Source organism: Solea solea, chromosome 16 (genome assembly GCF_958295425.1).
Source record: "Solea solea chromosome 16, fSolSol10.1, whole genome shotgun sequence".
In the NCBI taxonomy this organism is placed as follows: Eukaryota; Metazoa; Chordata; class Actinopteri; order Pleuronectiformes; family Soleidae; genus Solea; species Solea solea.
Genome location: NC_081149.1, coordinates 19,806,840 through 19,821,811, shown reverse-complemented (window position 1 = coordinate 19,821,811; position 14,972 = coordinate 19,806,840). Strand labels below are relative to the sequence as shown.

The 14,972-nt window shown below is 42.5% G+C and overlaps 1 protein-coding gene across 1 annotated transcript in view; it reads right to left on the bottom strand.

The window, feature by feature from the left end:
* Nucleotides 1-2,350, bottom strand: part of myo15aa (myosin XVAa) — a 33,233-nt gene extending 30,883 nt beyond the window's left edge. Inside the window, exons 1-5 of the mRNA XM_058654699.1 lie at nt 1,507-2,350; nt 1,090-1,172; nt 781-844; nt 590-699; nt 349-423 (exon numbers count right to left, since the gene is read on the bottom strand). Coding sequence (XP_058510682.1) covers nt 349-423; nt 590-699; nt 781-844; nt 1,090-1,172; nt 1,507-2,325 — 1,151 coding nt within the window. The 5' untranslated portion in view covers nt 2,326-2,350. The remainder of the gene's footprint in view (nt 1-348; nt 424-589; nt 700-780; nt 845-1,089; nt 1,173-1,506) is intronic.
* Between the last annotated feature and the right edge of the window lie 12,622 nt (nt 2,351-14,972).

Here is a 14,972-nt window from a genome sequence, read left to right as displayed (position 1 = left end):
CCAAAAACTCCTTTACTTCACTTTGTACCATATATCCATCGAGTAATTACAAAACACTTGAGAACATTGCCTCTATGTCCCTTCATAGTAACTTTTTTATCATACTTTATATCCTTGTTTTCTTTCACTTCACTTTACTATTTATGTACGATAGGAATCAGTAAGTATTTCATTGGCACCCAATTTACCCAACAAAATTACAGATCAAATTGGTGTTGTATTGTGATGTGTTACCAAACTTTGGCATGAACTTTGCTGAACTTAAGTGTGTGATTTAATTATACATGGTTAAGTTGTTAGAAATGGCAGAGGAGAAAGAATGGAGAGAAAAAAAATCTAGCCTCTTACCTGATTATTATGACTTGGTTGTGTTTGGCATCCATCATTTTGGAATAAGCAGCATTTGCTATGGCAAACAAATGCCTGAAGAAAAGACAGACATAGTAGTTGGTACAAGTTATCATGTATTGTTATGGTTCACGACATAGATCACAACACTGAACTCAAACTCTCTGTGTAACTCTCTTTCTATCCTCATCCACCATGCTTAGTAGTAAAACCTTATAGATTGAGAGTGAATATGACTTACGGAGGATTCTCTCCCAGAGCATGACCTTTGTAAAGCAGCACCATGTCTGTCCCATAAATATTGTACATCTTGTAGGGGTTTACGGACACCAGAATACTACCTATGTATGTCTGCAAAAAAAAAAAAAAACTCAACTCAATAATATGATCTCAGTTTAGATATATATAGGTGTTTGATTTTGACATACTTACATAAATGATTTCTCTATCAAATCTTTTCTTCATGTTCAGCAGAACACTCCCTTCATGCATCTCCCTGTGCAAAAGCAATGAAGCACATTTATAAAAAGATTTGACACAATGCAGTCAATCATGCCACCAAGCCTGACCACTTTTGCATGTTTAGACTGCAGTGAATTCTAAATTGGCCCAATATGTATCACATTTTTGGAGCTTTAAACCCACATGTTTGTCTGCAAAACTAAATGTAATACATTACATTTAGTTGTCTCTGACAAACACAACTCATTTTACCTTTCTCTTGTGTCATTTTTTACTCACTCAAGCTGTGTCATATCTTCCACTCCATCGCCCTCTCTTAGCTCCCGGTGATTCATGGTGGACAAGCTCCTGATTGAGTATATCTAAAACACAAACATATTGTACCAAATTAGGCCATGATACATATAAATAAAATACCACAAAATGTTAATTTGTGCAGTATATGCACATCCATTCATATAGAGATGATGGTTTTATTTTTTTAATTTATTTTATGGTTGACTGTTGCCAGAACCTCTGTTTGCCCACCCCAACAACAGAAAAACATTTACATATTTGTATGCTCATCATGCACTTTGCTCTTTCAAAAAAAGAATTAACTCTGTTGATCATTTTAAATTTCATCCTAATATTACAATAACAACAGCAAGATTAATACCTAAAGTTGACAGTAATCTGCCCCATTAATACTTTTACCTTGTCAAACCAGTGCCCCTGTGGTTCCCCCTCCCTGCTGAGATTCCATCCCCCTGGTACAAGGCCCATGTGTCCAGGTCCCATCACAATATGGGGCTCCAGTAGTTCCCCGTCTCTATACATGGACCACTTATTGAGGTTCTGCACTGTACCATGCGGTAGTATTGTCTCTGCACCCCATACGTCCACATCCTGCTGCAGTACTAAGCCATCAATTCCAGATCCCTGAGCCCAGTGTTCTTCAAGGCCAGATCCCTTTGCCTGGGGTGACACTACTGCATATGAGGGGAGGTGGAAAGAAGCTTGTCTGATGTGAGGGTTCAGTAGGGCACCTGAGAGGTCAAGTGAACGTGGTTCTGGAGTCCTCGGAGCACCAAGTCGTGTCATAATATTACCATCGGGGAGACGGTAATTTGCCCCACGAAGGTTTGGGTTCTTTGACAAAGCATTAGACAGGTCAAGTGTTCGGGGTGAAGAAGCAGGCTGAGAATGCGTCATCAGAGTTCCATCTGGCAAACGGAAGGTGGCGGATCGTAGGTTCTTATTGCGAAGAGCATTGGAAAGATCAAGAGTCTGTGGGTCAGAGGTATCAGCAGAACCAGGCTGCCTCAAAAGTGATGCACTTGGGAGACTGTAGGAGGCACTTCTGAGGTTGGTGTTCATCAAGGCAGCAGAGAGGCCAGGACCAGAGTGGGCAGAGGTAGAAGTTTGTGGTTGGTTCCTTGAAAAGAGTGACGATCCCTCTGGGAGCTGGAATTTTGCCTTGCGCAGATTTACATTCATCAGGGCACCCGATAGCCCCGGTGATGATACTTGCATCTCCTCTTTTTGATGTGTCAGAAATGAACCATGTGGTAATTGGTAAGAAGTCTTGCGAACATTAGAATTAAGCAGAGCTGAAGACAGCATAGGAGAGGAAGAGGTGACAGGCTCAGATACTGGTTCATTTCTTGTAATCAGTGTTCCATCTGGAAGTCTGTATGTGGCTTTACGTACATTGGAGTTCAAAAGTGCAGATGAAAGCATGGGTGAGGAGAATGGTGTTGGACCTGTTGAAGGCTCAACAGGTTCAGTCCTGGTTACCAGTGTTCCATTAGGAAGACGATAGGTGGCCTGACGAAGGCTTGGGTTCTGTAGAGCACTAGAGAGCATCATGGGTGACAACCTTCCACCAACAGCCCCTCCATCAACAGGGGTAACAGGAGAACCAACAGGGCCCCGAGGCATTGTTAAAGTGCCACTGGGAAGCCTGAACATGGAGCCCTGGATTTGTGAGGTCCGGAGTCCACTAGAAAAGAGTGGGGATGTACCTCTGATATTTTCTTGTTGGGGTGTGGTAGGAAGAGGAGCAGGTGAGGGAGACGTCATAGGGAACATGTGTCGCTGAAGAGGTGATACAAATGATGCATTACGTAGCTGGGAGGTTAGCATATTAGAGGACAACTGAGGGGAGGAATGTATGACAGAGGTATGAGGGGCTTCAGCCGGAAGGGATGAGAGAACTGTTGTGTTAATATTGGCATTGCGTAGTAGGGGAGATGAATAGGAGGCACTGCGCAGGTGAGAGTTCTGCATTAAAGCATTTGATAAACCAAGAGTGGTGTGTGGGCTCTCCTCCTGGCTCCTCCATACTTCGCCAGATATTCCTCCTTCTCCACCAGGTATGGGTGAAACGCCTCTCTGAAAAGCTGCTGTGTTGCTTTGATTTGGAAGATAAGGGTTCTGGAGCATGTGTCCTACATGAGGTGAGGAGTATAATGGTTGGGGGAGGTTTTGAGGGTGGATTTCATGCTGCATTTGGGGGGAGGTTGGTCTGTGTAAATGAGAAGAGTAAGTTGTGGTGGAGTAAGGAATGGAGGAAGGGAGAGGAGAGGGTTGGAATGGTGCATTTATAATCTGAGGATTTGGTAAAGCATTGGCAAGCATCGGTGTGGGACCTGGTTCCACCACATGGTAGTTATATTGAGTAATCCTCTGAGATGGTTGGAGTGGGCCACCATGAAGACTGGGCTGACGTACTGGAGGTTGAAAAGATGTTGGCCCTGGACTCATAGCTCTGTGTGGCAAGGGAGAAGGTGGGTGAGATAGATGGTGCATGGGAGAGGCTGAGCGGGAAGGCAGAGCAGATGCATGATGCAAAAGTGGAGATGGAGGTCTGCTCTGCAGCCTACGCACTGATGGCTGGGGAGAAGAAGGGCCATTCTGTTTCAAAGATGGCTGTGGAGAGACAGGAGGTACTGGAGGAGGGGCTCTAAAAGACTGCCTTGAGTGAAGAGATGACTGATTTCTGGACATACGGACTAGTGGCTGCCCCCTACCCACGGGTCTGTGGAAGCCTCCTGGAGGAGTACTTATTTGTCTTGACTCCCTCAAGCCAGTGGGCCTTGACCCTGTCCTGGATAGCATGGGAGTGCCAGCAATGCCTCCTAAGTGCCCCGATGGAGAGGCTGGTACATTATGGATAGATGATCTGAAGGGGGCAACATGCTGAGTGACAGGGGGTCCTCGTCTACTACGTCTCTGTGAGTAGGGGTTGGCTGGAGAGGGTTTCACAGCTCCCATGGGCACATGACTTCGACCTCCTGCGCCTCCTCTAAGCCGACGAGTAGAGGATCGGGTGGGTAGGGTGTGACTAGTGATTCGTGATGGGGAAGGAGAGGCTGGACGCTGAGGAGAGGTTGGGCGAAATGTTTGCGGGGGAGACTGAGATCTCTCTGGTAAAGGTGGGCTCCTCCTTTGTGGGTATTGTTGGGAAGAGGAAGGGGAACGCCTCAGTTTTGACAGTTTTCTACCTTTGAACAATTGTGGTCTGGTAGATGGCAGATGCACTGCATCTGGGGGTGGTTGCGCCCTGAAAGACAGCCTTGGGGAAGGTGGTGGGCTTGCCCTCCGTCTCACTGATGCCCTGGGTGAAGCTAGGGGGCTATAATGTGGAGACTGACGTCTGACATTTGAGGGCTGCCTGCGCAACCCAGTTCCCTCTATTCCTCCTGCCAGGGATGACTTAGCCCTAAGTGACATTCCTGCCCTGCGTTGTGGTGGAGATACAGGTGGACTGGGTGGTTGGCGCCTGTCAAGTCGAGGAGATGACCTTGGACCTGCCATTGAAGCCTGTTGAGGAAACCCCTTCCTATGTAAACGAGGAGAGAGATGGAGGTCAGGCTGGATGCCTGATTGAAAGGCCATGTGTTGTTGTTTTGAGAAGCGGGGTGAGGGAGGTGCAATTGACCTCAATGATCCTGGCCTTAGTGACAGCTGTGGTGATGGTAGAGGACTCATTCTTCGCAAAGGCCTAGGTGAGGCTACTGGTGAATGCAGTGGTGAATGCATCAGAGGAGGCATCATTGGCTGTCTTTGTGTGACCAGTGGTGACATTTGCCCTATCTGGAACACTTGTGAATCTTGAGGAAGGAATGATTCATACACTTGGGAAGCCATTTGTGGTGGAAGGGGAGATGGGGACAAGTGACTGGGAGAAACAGAAAAAGGTTGATGAGTATGCTGATGGAGGGAGAAATGCTCCGGTTGAGACATCATTGCTGTAGGAAAGGGGGCTTGTGTGGGAAGAGTAGGAGTTTGTTGTTGGATCATGGCCGTGGAAAAATGTGGCTGCATAGGAAGGTATGAGTAGATGGGCTGCTCATGTTGTATATCTGACATCATTTCCAGATTGTTGAGGGCAAGAACTGGACTAGGAGGGAGAGACATTGGGGAGGTCAAATGGGAATTTGGAGGAGGAGGTGGCAGGGTTTCCACCTCTAGTCTTTCTTTTCCATATAGGCTAACCTGAGGCCTGGGTACCCTGAACTGTTCTGTAGAAAATAGTTCAGCTTGAGGATAAAGAAGCTGCTCCTGACCATATAGCTGTCCTAACTCAGTTAGATCAGGCCCAGCATCCTTATAGAGAGGTTGCTGATAGGGGTTGTACATAGTAGCAGGGTCTGTATATCCAAGCAATGGCTCATGATACAGGCCTGAATCATAACCATTATTCATCATACCGTATGGTTCTGGCATCCCATAGTTATAACCCATGTCATGGCCGAAATAATCTCCATGCACCTCAGTTCCATATGGATCATATAAATAATCAATGCCATCACCATAATAACTGTATGGCTCCATTGTATACAACATTCCATCTTCACCATAGTAATAGTCCATTCCACCATCATCATAGTAATCTTCATACTCATCATCATAATAGCCATAAGGATTACTGTAGTAATCCATGCCATCATCATAATAAAACTCATCATCATCATAATAAAAGTTACCCTCCTCATCATAGTAACCATATTCATCTTCCCACTCTTCATCATCATCAACATCATCATAATAATCGATTTCATTCTCATAAGCGCCATATGAGTCATAGGTCATGGGTTGTCTTGGGTACCCTCTTGGTCTCGACCTGTCCTGGTAATACTCCTCATATCCATACTCATTATCATCATACTCAAATCCCTCATTGTGATAATGTGTCTGTCTCCCTCTACCATCTCTGTTAGCAAAAGACAGATGCTTATTCCTCTTTCCTCTTGCTTGAGCACCCAGACGACCTTGACCCTTAGCAGTCAGAAACCTCCCTGTCAACCAGTTTGTTGCTGCAGCAATCCTTCCCAACATCCAGCTTTTAGCTTTCAACCTTGATTCTGTTTTCTTTTTCCCAAACATACCTTTGAACTTACCTCCCAACCCCTTTGCCTCTGCTGCCATTTTCCCCTTCCCCCCCAAACTGGATAGATCTAGTGTCTTTTTAGGAGGTGTGGCTTCTTTTTTAGCATCTTTTTTATTAAAAAAGTTGAAGCCAGACAGAGCTGGCTTTTTGTTAGCAGTGGGTGATTTAGCCCCAAAACCAGCAAAAAGCTTACTGGCACCAAGAAGGGGTTTACCATCAGCAGCTGGCTTCTTTTTCTTTGAGAGACGTAGGAAGAGACGGGAGGTGCTTTTAAGGTTTCTTTTTGGTTTTGCTTTCTGTGGTTGTTTAGAGGGCACGCTGAAAGGAGAGGATTTCCCTGTGAGGCCAGAGAGGGCTTTGGAGGCTCCTTTGATGTTAGCACCGCTCATCTTTTTTAGGTTTATTGCACCCATGCCTTGCTTCATCGGTGTCTTCCCCTTCTTTTCTGTGCTCTCATCATCTGGTTGTGCCTGTTTACGAGCAGGCTTCATAGCCATGGCTTTGGATGCACCTTTTAGAGCTGCTTTACCTTTACCTTTATCTACCTTTGTGGGCTTCTTGGCTACTGAGTCATCCTCGCTCTCATCAGACTCTTCCTCTTCACTCCTTACTTCCTCTTCCTCCTCTGACCCCTCCTCTGACTCACTGACAGGTTTCTTACCCTTTCCCTTCTTGCCATCATCCTTTCCTTTACCCTTAGCCGGTGGCGCCTCATTTTTCTTCCCCCCTTTCTTGTCATCTTTCCCTCCCTTCTTCGGCTCCTCTGACTTGCCTTTCTTGGCAGCAGATTTTGAGTCACCTTTTTTTGGTGGCATGCTGTGTCCTAATTCAAAACATAAAAAAAGGCAGGAAAAGTTCCCTAAAGTGTGCAAAAGCAAGGCAGTATCATTGTCAGTGTTGATATGAATCCAGGTATAACATCCTCCTATTTTCTTTTTTTATTTTCTTTCTCCTTTTTCCCTTTGAAGCATCTTCTGACAAAAGTGACACTCCAGGAAAATAAACTGTCACACTCTGTCATGAGGCAGTTGCTCTAAAAGTCACACTGAGTCACAGACAAACCACAGTCCTTCAAAACACGATCTCGTAAAGCAGTTGGAATCTCAGCCATCTGTGCTCGCTCGCATTACAGTACGTCTTCAATCCTTAAATGAGCTGTTGTCTCTGTGTGTAAAAAGAGATGGGAACCCGTCTAGGACTATTAAATTTTAAAAAGCAGGTGCTTACTGAATTTAGAATGATACACATCAAAAACTTAATCTTACAAATTGCAGCATCTCTCAATTTTGCCACGTTTAAGTCCTTAAACATGTTGCTTCCACCATAGCAAAAACACTTGCACATTCCAGGTGTTGATCCTCTTCAAAGGTTTGTAGTTAACTTCCCAGATTCACACAGTGGATAAAAGAAGGTGCTGTCCCTGTGACAGAATCTGTGTAGTCCTTTGTGTATCTCCCATTGTTAGTGCATTCTGTGAGTCCGGCAGTAAATCCTCATCTTGGCCGCTGTGCCAACTTTGGCAGGATGTCCCCCCACCAAGGAGAGCCGCTGTGCATGCAACAGTTGGGAGTCTTGGCCTTCAGGGGTGTCCTCTTCTTTGTCTGAGTGTGAGTGCGTATGTGTGTCACATCTGTGGTTGTATCCTCCCATATTCACGTCAGCTTGCCTTTGTGACCTCCTGCAACCTTCTCCATCTCTCTCTGGTTACTGCAACTTCATCCATTGCCGTGCTCACCTCAACTCCGGGCCTCGACATATCCTCAGCGCATGCGTGTAAACATATGAGTTAATGTAGTGTAGGGCTGTGTGTACATATCAGAGTGAGCACATCTCCTGTTATAGTTGCAAATAGCACGAAAATGTACCAGCTATACTGCATTGGAGTAACTCTATCTGCAGACTCGCTCCTGCATGAATAATGCAGGTTGGCTGAGCTGTTGCTAAACTGTGTCTGAGAGGTGAAGCCACACAGAGCCAAACACACATACACACCTGCAGCAGCAGCAGCATGGACCACAGCTGAGAGTGATGTGTGCTAAAATTCTTAAAGAAAACATGCCATAACATTTGATGTAGAAGGATAAAGTTTTGTAGTCTTACTCATGAGAAGAAAGGAAGGTGAGTAATAATTTAACCGAGGTCATTAATATATAACTACTTTGAATTTTGGTGTCCAGCTTAATCAGAAAACACCACAAAAATGTACATACTGTATCAAATAAGGGTGAACCCTTGAACCCTTGGATCAGGGTGTGAGTAATTTTTTGCTCAAATTCTCAGTTTGTTATATAATTCTATAGAGGCAACTAATTATTACTATGCTTCAAGATATCGTTATGAATAACTGTCATGTACTAAATACAATGACACCCACTGGAATTATCTTTTAATTTACATAAACCTTGTCATTGTTTGCCTCGTTGTCACTGTGGCTGATTGGCATATTTGTTTGACACACAAATCTACGCACTCCCTATAAAAGTGCAAGTGGCAACATGTATTTATGGGTGTGAGGCATTACATGCAACGGTATTACATAAATTATGATTCTGGTGTTAGCTCATTGATGATGGCTGGATGTTAATTCTTTGATGATGGGCTGATATTCCAGGAGGTCATCTCAGTGGCAGATGTGAATGTTTAATGATGGTCCTGTGTTCTGCCTACGCAGCATGGATAAAACATTCATCGCAGGTCGCTCTAAATATATCACAAAGGGTTAACCCCATCCTGGCCTTCTCCCAACCAATATATTATACATATGGGGTAGTGTCAGGGGTTGGTAGCCAGACACCACATAGCAGAGAGATGATGGAGGCCAATGGCAAAATGAGAAGAGCTAACCTGAGCATTTTCTGAAGGAAAGATCAACACTGTAATATTTCAAACTATAATGTGTAACTAAATATATATAACTGCCTGTGTCGTTCAAACCATTGTCAAATGAGTTCACACAATGCTGATTGAGCCTATCAGCTCCACACAACCCTATGTATTTCTGAGTGTAGCGGTGTTTAAAACTTGTGTCACCCAGAACCACTGGAGGCTAACACATTTATGTCAAGACAGACGGAGGCAACTGCAAAGCTGTGCTAGCACAGCCGGATAGCTGCAAACAGGTTTGACTTGAAACACAAAAAGAGCCCACAGAATGTTTCATAAGTGACTTCTACTACTTAAAATCCCCTCAACCTTCAGCAGTTTGATGGAATAAATGCTTCTTGCCGCTGTATACACACAAATACTCCCTCACTCGGGTATGATAGTCCTGTTTGACAGGGCCCATTTTCAGATAAAGGACGCAGTATGCAAATAATGTCACATTGTTTCTGTTCATGAAAATCAAGCAGAGCCAGAAAAATAACATCAACAAAAATTATATCATCAAAAGTTACACACTGCACCTTTAAAAAGAGCCATCAAGACTTCATTCTACTTAACAGATGTCAGAGGACTAAGAGGGTTGACCTGAAGTATTTATCACATATGACCAGAGGCAGTGACTGTGATGTAACTGCAAAGTAGGTGAAAATAATTCACTAAAAAGGTGTGTGAGAGAAAAATAAACTGTTTCGAGTGGAACGAAAGAGGGCGAGATATGGAACACTGCAGAGAGAGAGTGATACAGGGAGCAAGTGAGTGAGTTTGAAATGAAGGGGAGAGTTTCCTCCTGTGCGTGCCAATCACTGACAACCCGCTTTCAGCAGAAGCACTCAGCGACACAAGACTAATAAAGGAGATCTCCTGAGCATAGCACAGCCAACAGGCTCATTTAATGATGTCCACACACACACACACACACATGCACACACACTAATGCAGGTCAGTCTCATTAAAAAGCTGAATATGATCAGTGAATGCAGTACCTACGCTTAATTATCTGCAGACTTTAGGCTTTAAGCTTAAACACACACATGAAATGGAGGACTGAATGTGTGACACAGTGAGAATCATCCTCATAATACACCGTGTAAAACAATAGCTCGCTCTGAACAAAAGTAAAACTTCATACAACGGTCACTTTGTGAGGCTGAATGCAGTGGTGCTTTGAGCTATATGCTGACCTCATTCTCAAAACAATAAAGTTAATGTACTGATGTGTAGGTTATTGATAATAGAAAAAAATTACTTTGTAAACAGTCAAGGAGAGGCACAGACACCTGACAGTACAGCAATGCTGATTAAGTCAGCTTCACACGACTCTCTGTGTTTCAAATCTCATGTCATCCATGCTGCACACAGGAAGTGATTCATGCCATTTATATTTACCATGTAAATGTCAATGCTGTATATTGGGTTGTAGTTATTTTTATATATATATAATCATAATTGTCCATTTTTATTTCTATATTGTCCATTTTATAGATGTGAAAATGTAAAATGTTTATTATTTATTGCCTTCCGTCTTTGCTTTCTTTAAACCCCATTCAGTTCTTAACATTCGCTGCCAGATTAGCGTGCTATTTGACAATGGAGAGACGCTAGAGTACACCACACACACACACAGACAACAGGCTCAAAGAGCAACACTTGGCTTGAACAGCTGCTATAAATAGACCTATAAATAAATATACGATGCTCAATTAGATATTAATGAGTTACAAATGAATTTAAATACTTCAGCCACAGCTTCAAAATTAAAAATCATTAAAGGCTTAGATGAAATTGATGATATTTGGGACCGATAAAGGAAATCTTCTATGAATGCTAACTTGAATGCCTCGATTTCTAGATCAACACAATCACAAATGACGTGTAAATAGATTTGTAATTTTAGACATTTCAGCCACTACAGTGATGCCAACAGTTACTGTTACTAAGTCACAGTTACTGCTTGTACTGTGCTACAAAAAAAACCTGTAAGCTACTGCAACACCTCCTACACTATAATATAATATACAGGTTAGCCTGGAGAACATATTGAAGCTGTGACTAACATTTTTATAATGTGACAAAAACAATGAATATGCTGTATTTTTTTCTTTTTTTTTATCATCAGTCATTCTCCAAGATATTAATATACATTAAACCTTTTTAGAATAATTTTATTATAGCATTTTTTTAAATAGATAACCCTGAAATTAGTAAAAGGAATGTCATATTTAGGTAGTGGAAGTAAATTTTTCAGCTCATTGTCGTGTAACTTTTACACAATGGAAAGAAAATATAATTATTCACATGCAACAATTAATGGAATTTTTTATCAAAATTGCATTATGGCCTACGAGCAATTTCCATATCACAGCAAAATGGGTGCTAAATTACCATTTTAGGTCAAATTTTGTCCTGACCTGACCTCATATTCTACAGATAAAAGAATAAAACATCTTTGTTTCTCACAGATCTGCACAAATATCACCCAGTATGTTATTCAAATGGAAATGAGGATAATTATGTAAAAATGACTATTCCCTCTGATACTCAAAATAATCAAAATTAGATATTCGTTCAAAATCGTTCAGCCACACACAATAGCAGGTTTTATGAATACATTGATTTCTGTTGGCTGTATACTTGGTGGTGTGACACGTCATTTATAAATAAATGAAGCCCCTGGCTTGTGGAAAGCTTACCTTGTCTCGTCCTTTGAGTGACAGCGAGACTGATAATTCGAGCTCCTATCATCCACAGATAACCAAAGTGTCAGAAGAATGAATTCTCACATCACTGACTTGTGTTGGGCTGCACTGACTCCTGCTGCTCACCTGGACCCTCTGCTGATGTTTTATAGCTCTTTCATGCGCACAAACACACGCACACACACAAAACACATAATTCCTTTTCAGCTCCCTTGAATGACATGAACCAGCTGGACACACAATGGGCCTCAAGTGATAGACACAGAGCCTGTGTTGCTTCAGTGAAGCCTCAGTGATTACCTGTGCATCTACAGTACACATTCTCAACAGCGAGTGGACACTCAACAGAGGCAGAGCACGTATGAGTCTGCGTTGAACATCAGCAGTGCACTGATTAGGTTTCTGAGTCAACATGCGGCATATGTACATGTCATTTACCTTGGCCCTCTTTGAATGAGTGGCCAAGTAAACGAATGGGCAGGTCCATTGTGCATTAAGGGCTGAATTACACACACACACACACACACACACACACAGTGGTACGCTATCATCGTCCCACACTGCTGTCCAAATGTCAAAGTCCACAATGATTTATTATGAGACTGCTGCAATGACAAAAGGCTGAGTGTGCGTGTGTGTGTGTGTCTGTGTGCGAGTGTGTGTGTGTGTGTGTGCTTGGGGAGCCTTATCAGAACTCACATGCACACCTGCCACAAAAGGCTTTCTCTCTTTATGTCTCGCACACACGTTTGTATAGCATTCATAGTGAGGACATCCATTGACATAATGTATTCCCTAGCACCTTACCCTAACCTTAACCATCACAACTAAGTGCCAAACCCTAACCATTACACTAAAACCAGGTCTTAACCCTGAAAAATAATTTTTTTAGAGGTGTAAAAATGTGAAAACCAGCCAAAAATGTCCTCACTTCCTTAGGTATACAAGTTTGTTGGTGCTCACAAAGATACCCATACAGAACTCTCTCTCTATTTTATACACACACACACACACACAGGTTTGCACAGTTATTCTTCTTAGGACACTGCATTGGCATCCATGTGGACAGCATAAACAAAGCATTATCCCTAACCTTAACCTAACCACAATTTAAACCTTAGCCCTAAATGTAGGATTAGGAATCTGTTCAGTTCCACAGGAATTAGATTCTGCCTCATTAGGACCAGGATAAGTCCCTACGAGGTGACAAATACAAGTACACACACACAGTCTTTCCTTTCCATAGTTTGAGACTTAATGTATTCCTGATTCCCTTACCCTAACTTTACCTATCTCAAGTAATTGCCTAACCCCAACCCTTTAAAGGCCTTTGCACTGATGTTAAAACCAAGTCTTCTTTGACAGAACAAGATGTCAGTATTCTAAGTTATATGCTCTACTAGAAAGGACAACAGGCGGGTGAGATTGCATAGATCAATGACTTAATTCAGTTAAGTTAAACTTAACCATATCCTAACCTTAAAACGTGTCTTCACACGTACAGATTGCGAAGCCCTTTGAGTCCAACTGTGTTTCAGTCCACTGACATCTGACTGCCTCCGATGTACTTTATATACTCCCAGTTTTCAGTTTGTGTCTTTGAACACAAACACTTGAGTTTGAGGCAAATGACCACTTGTAATTACAGTCCATGTAAAAACACTAAATGTCAACATGGTGGTTTTCTTTGTGACGACACAACGCGTCTCAATAAAACACTAAAATGAAAGTTGTCCTTGCATGGGATCCTATGAATGAGTGTGTTCCGGGTGAGTGTGTCTCTGTGTAGCCTGCTTCTTTATGTGCGTCAATGGGCTAATTTACGTGCAAGACAAAGATCAGTGGACGAGAAGTACAGAAAACAACCTGACCGCTTGTTTTCCTCTGTAACAGAGATTAGGTTAACACAAAGGCAAATGTACTGCACTGTCGGTCCACACACGCAAAACAAGACTATTTGTTCAAATCAAATCACTGTTTGCAGAAGATTCCGCAAGTACTTTTAGCTTTGTATACAGAAAAATAACCCATTAAACAAAGCAGTTTAAGTAAATTAGTAAGGATTTTCTAAACCCAGCCGCTGTGGGGCCACATCATTGTACCCCTGGTGCTGGTCCCAGGCTCAGATAAATGCATCAGTAAAGGGCATCTGGTGCCAAATCGAATATGCAGATCAACAGGAAAATGTGCCACTGTTGGCTGCAGACAAAGGAAGAGGAGAGGGGGAAGGCTTGACAGCGAGACAGAAGGAAGGGGCTTTAAATGTGGGGACTATGACTGGTAAAGGAACAGAGTTGTTATGATATGATGGAGAGAAGGAAGGTGGATGTATTGTGTTTTTGTACAAGAGACCATGGTTTAGATAGAAAGGGAAATGGTGTCGGGGTTATCTTGAAGGAAGAGTGTTCTGTCAGACGGAATCACGAGTTTGAAACTACAAATGAAAGGTGTGATGTTGAATGTTGTCAGTTAGAAGAGAAAGTGTTGGAGTTCTGTTGGATGAAGTGGTAGAGAGTGTTCCCAGGGGAGAGAGAGTGGTGATTGGAGCAAGTTTCAATAAACATGTGGGTGAAGGGAACAGAGGTGATGAGGAGGTTTGGGTAGGTGATGGATTCAGGAGAGAAATGTGGAAGGACAGATGGTCGTGAATTTTGCTAAAATGGACGGACAAGGATGTGATACATTGTCACATTGCTGCTACTTGTTTTGTTTTTTAATCTCAATGGGACTTTTTTTACTTATACAAATACTTCATAACAGTTAAAAACAAAAAAAAACCATACTGAAATAAGCTGCATGTAAATTTGTCTCAAAAGCAACTTCCTGTAATGAGCAGGCTGAAGCAGAAGAGGGCAGAAGAGACCAAGTAATCAGGCTCCTCATATAGAGTCAACTCATACATTGATAAACCGCTTTCACACTATATATTCAGCCTGAAAGTATGTGAAATTATACACATTATAAAATATGATGATCACAAATAAATCCAGCTGCTACTCTCCTGGTCCTGAAAAGGCATTTATAACACTTTACTAAAGAACATTTTTTCCTCTTGGAAAATGTACATTTATTTTTAAATGAATTTTACGTGATTAAATGAATTGTGCACTTAAGTATTAGACGGAAGGTAGGAAAAACACAAGTGTAAATAATCTAATGGCTGAGTTCCCTTTAGCTGTATCAGTTTCAGGATGCATGCTGGTTCA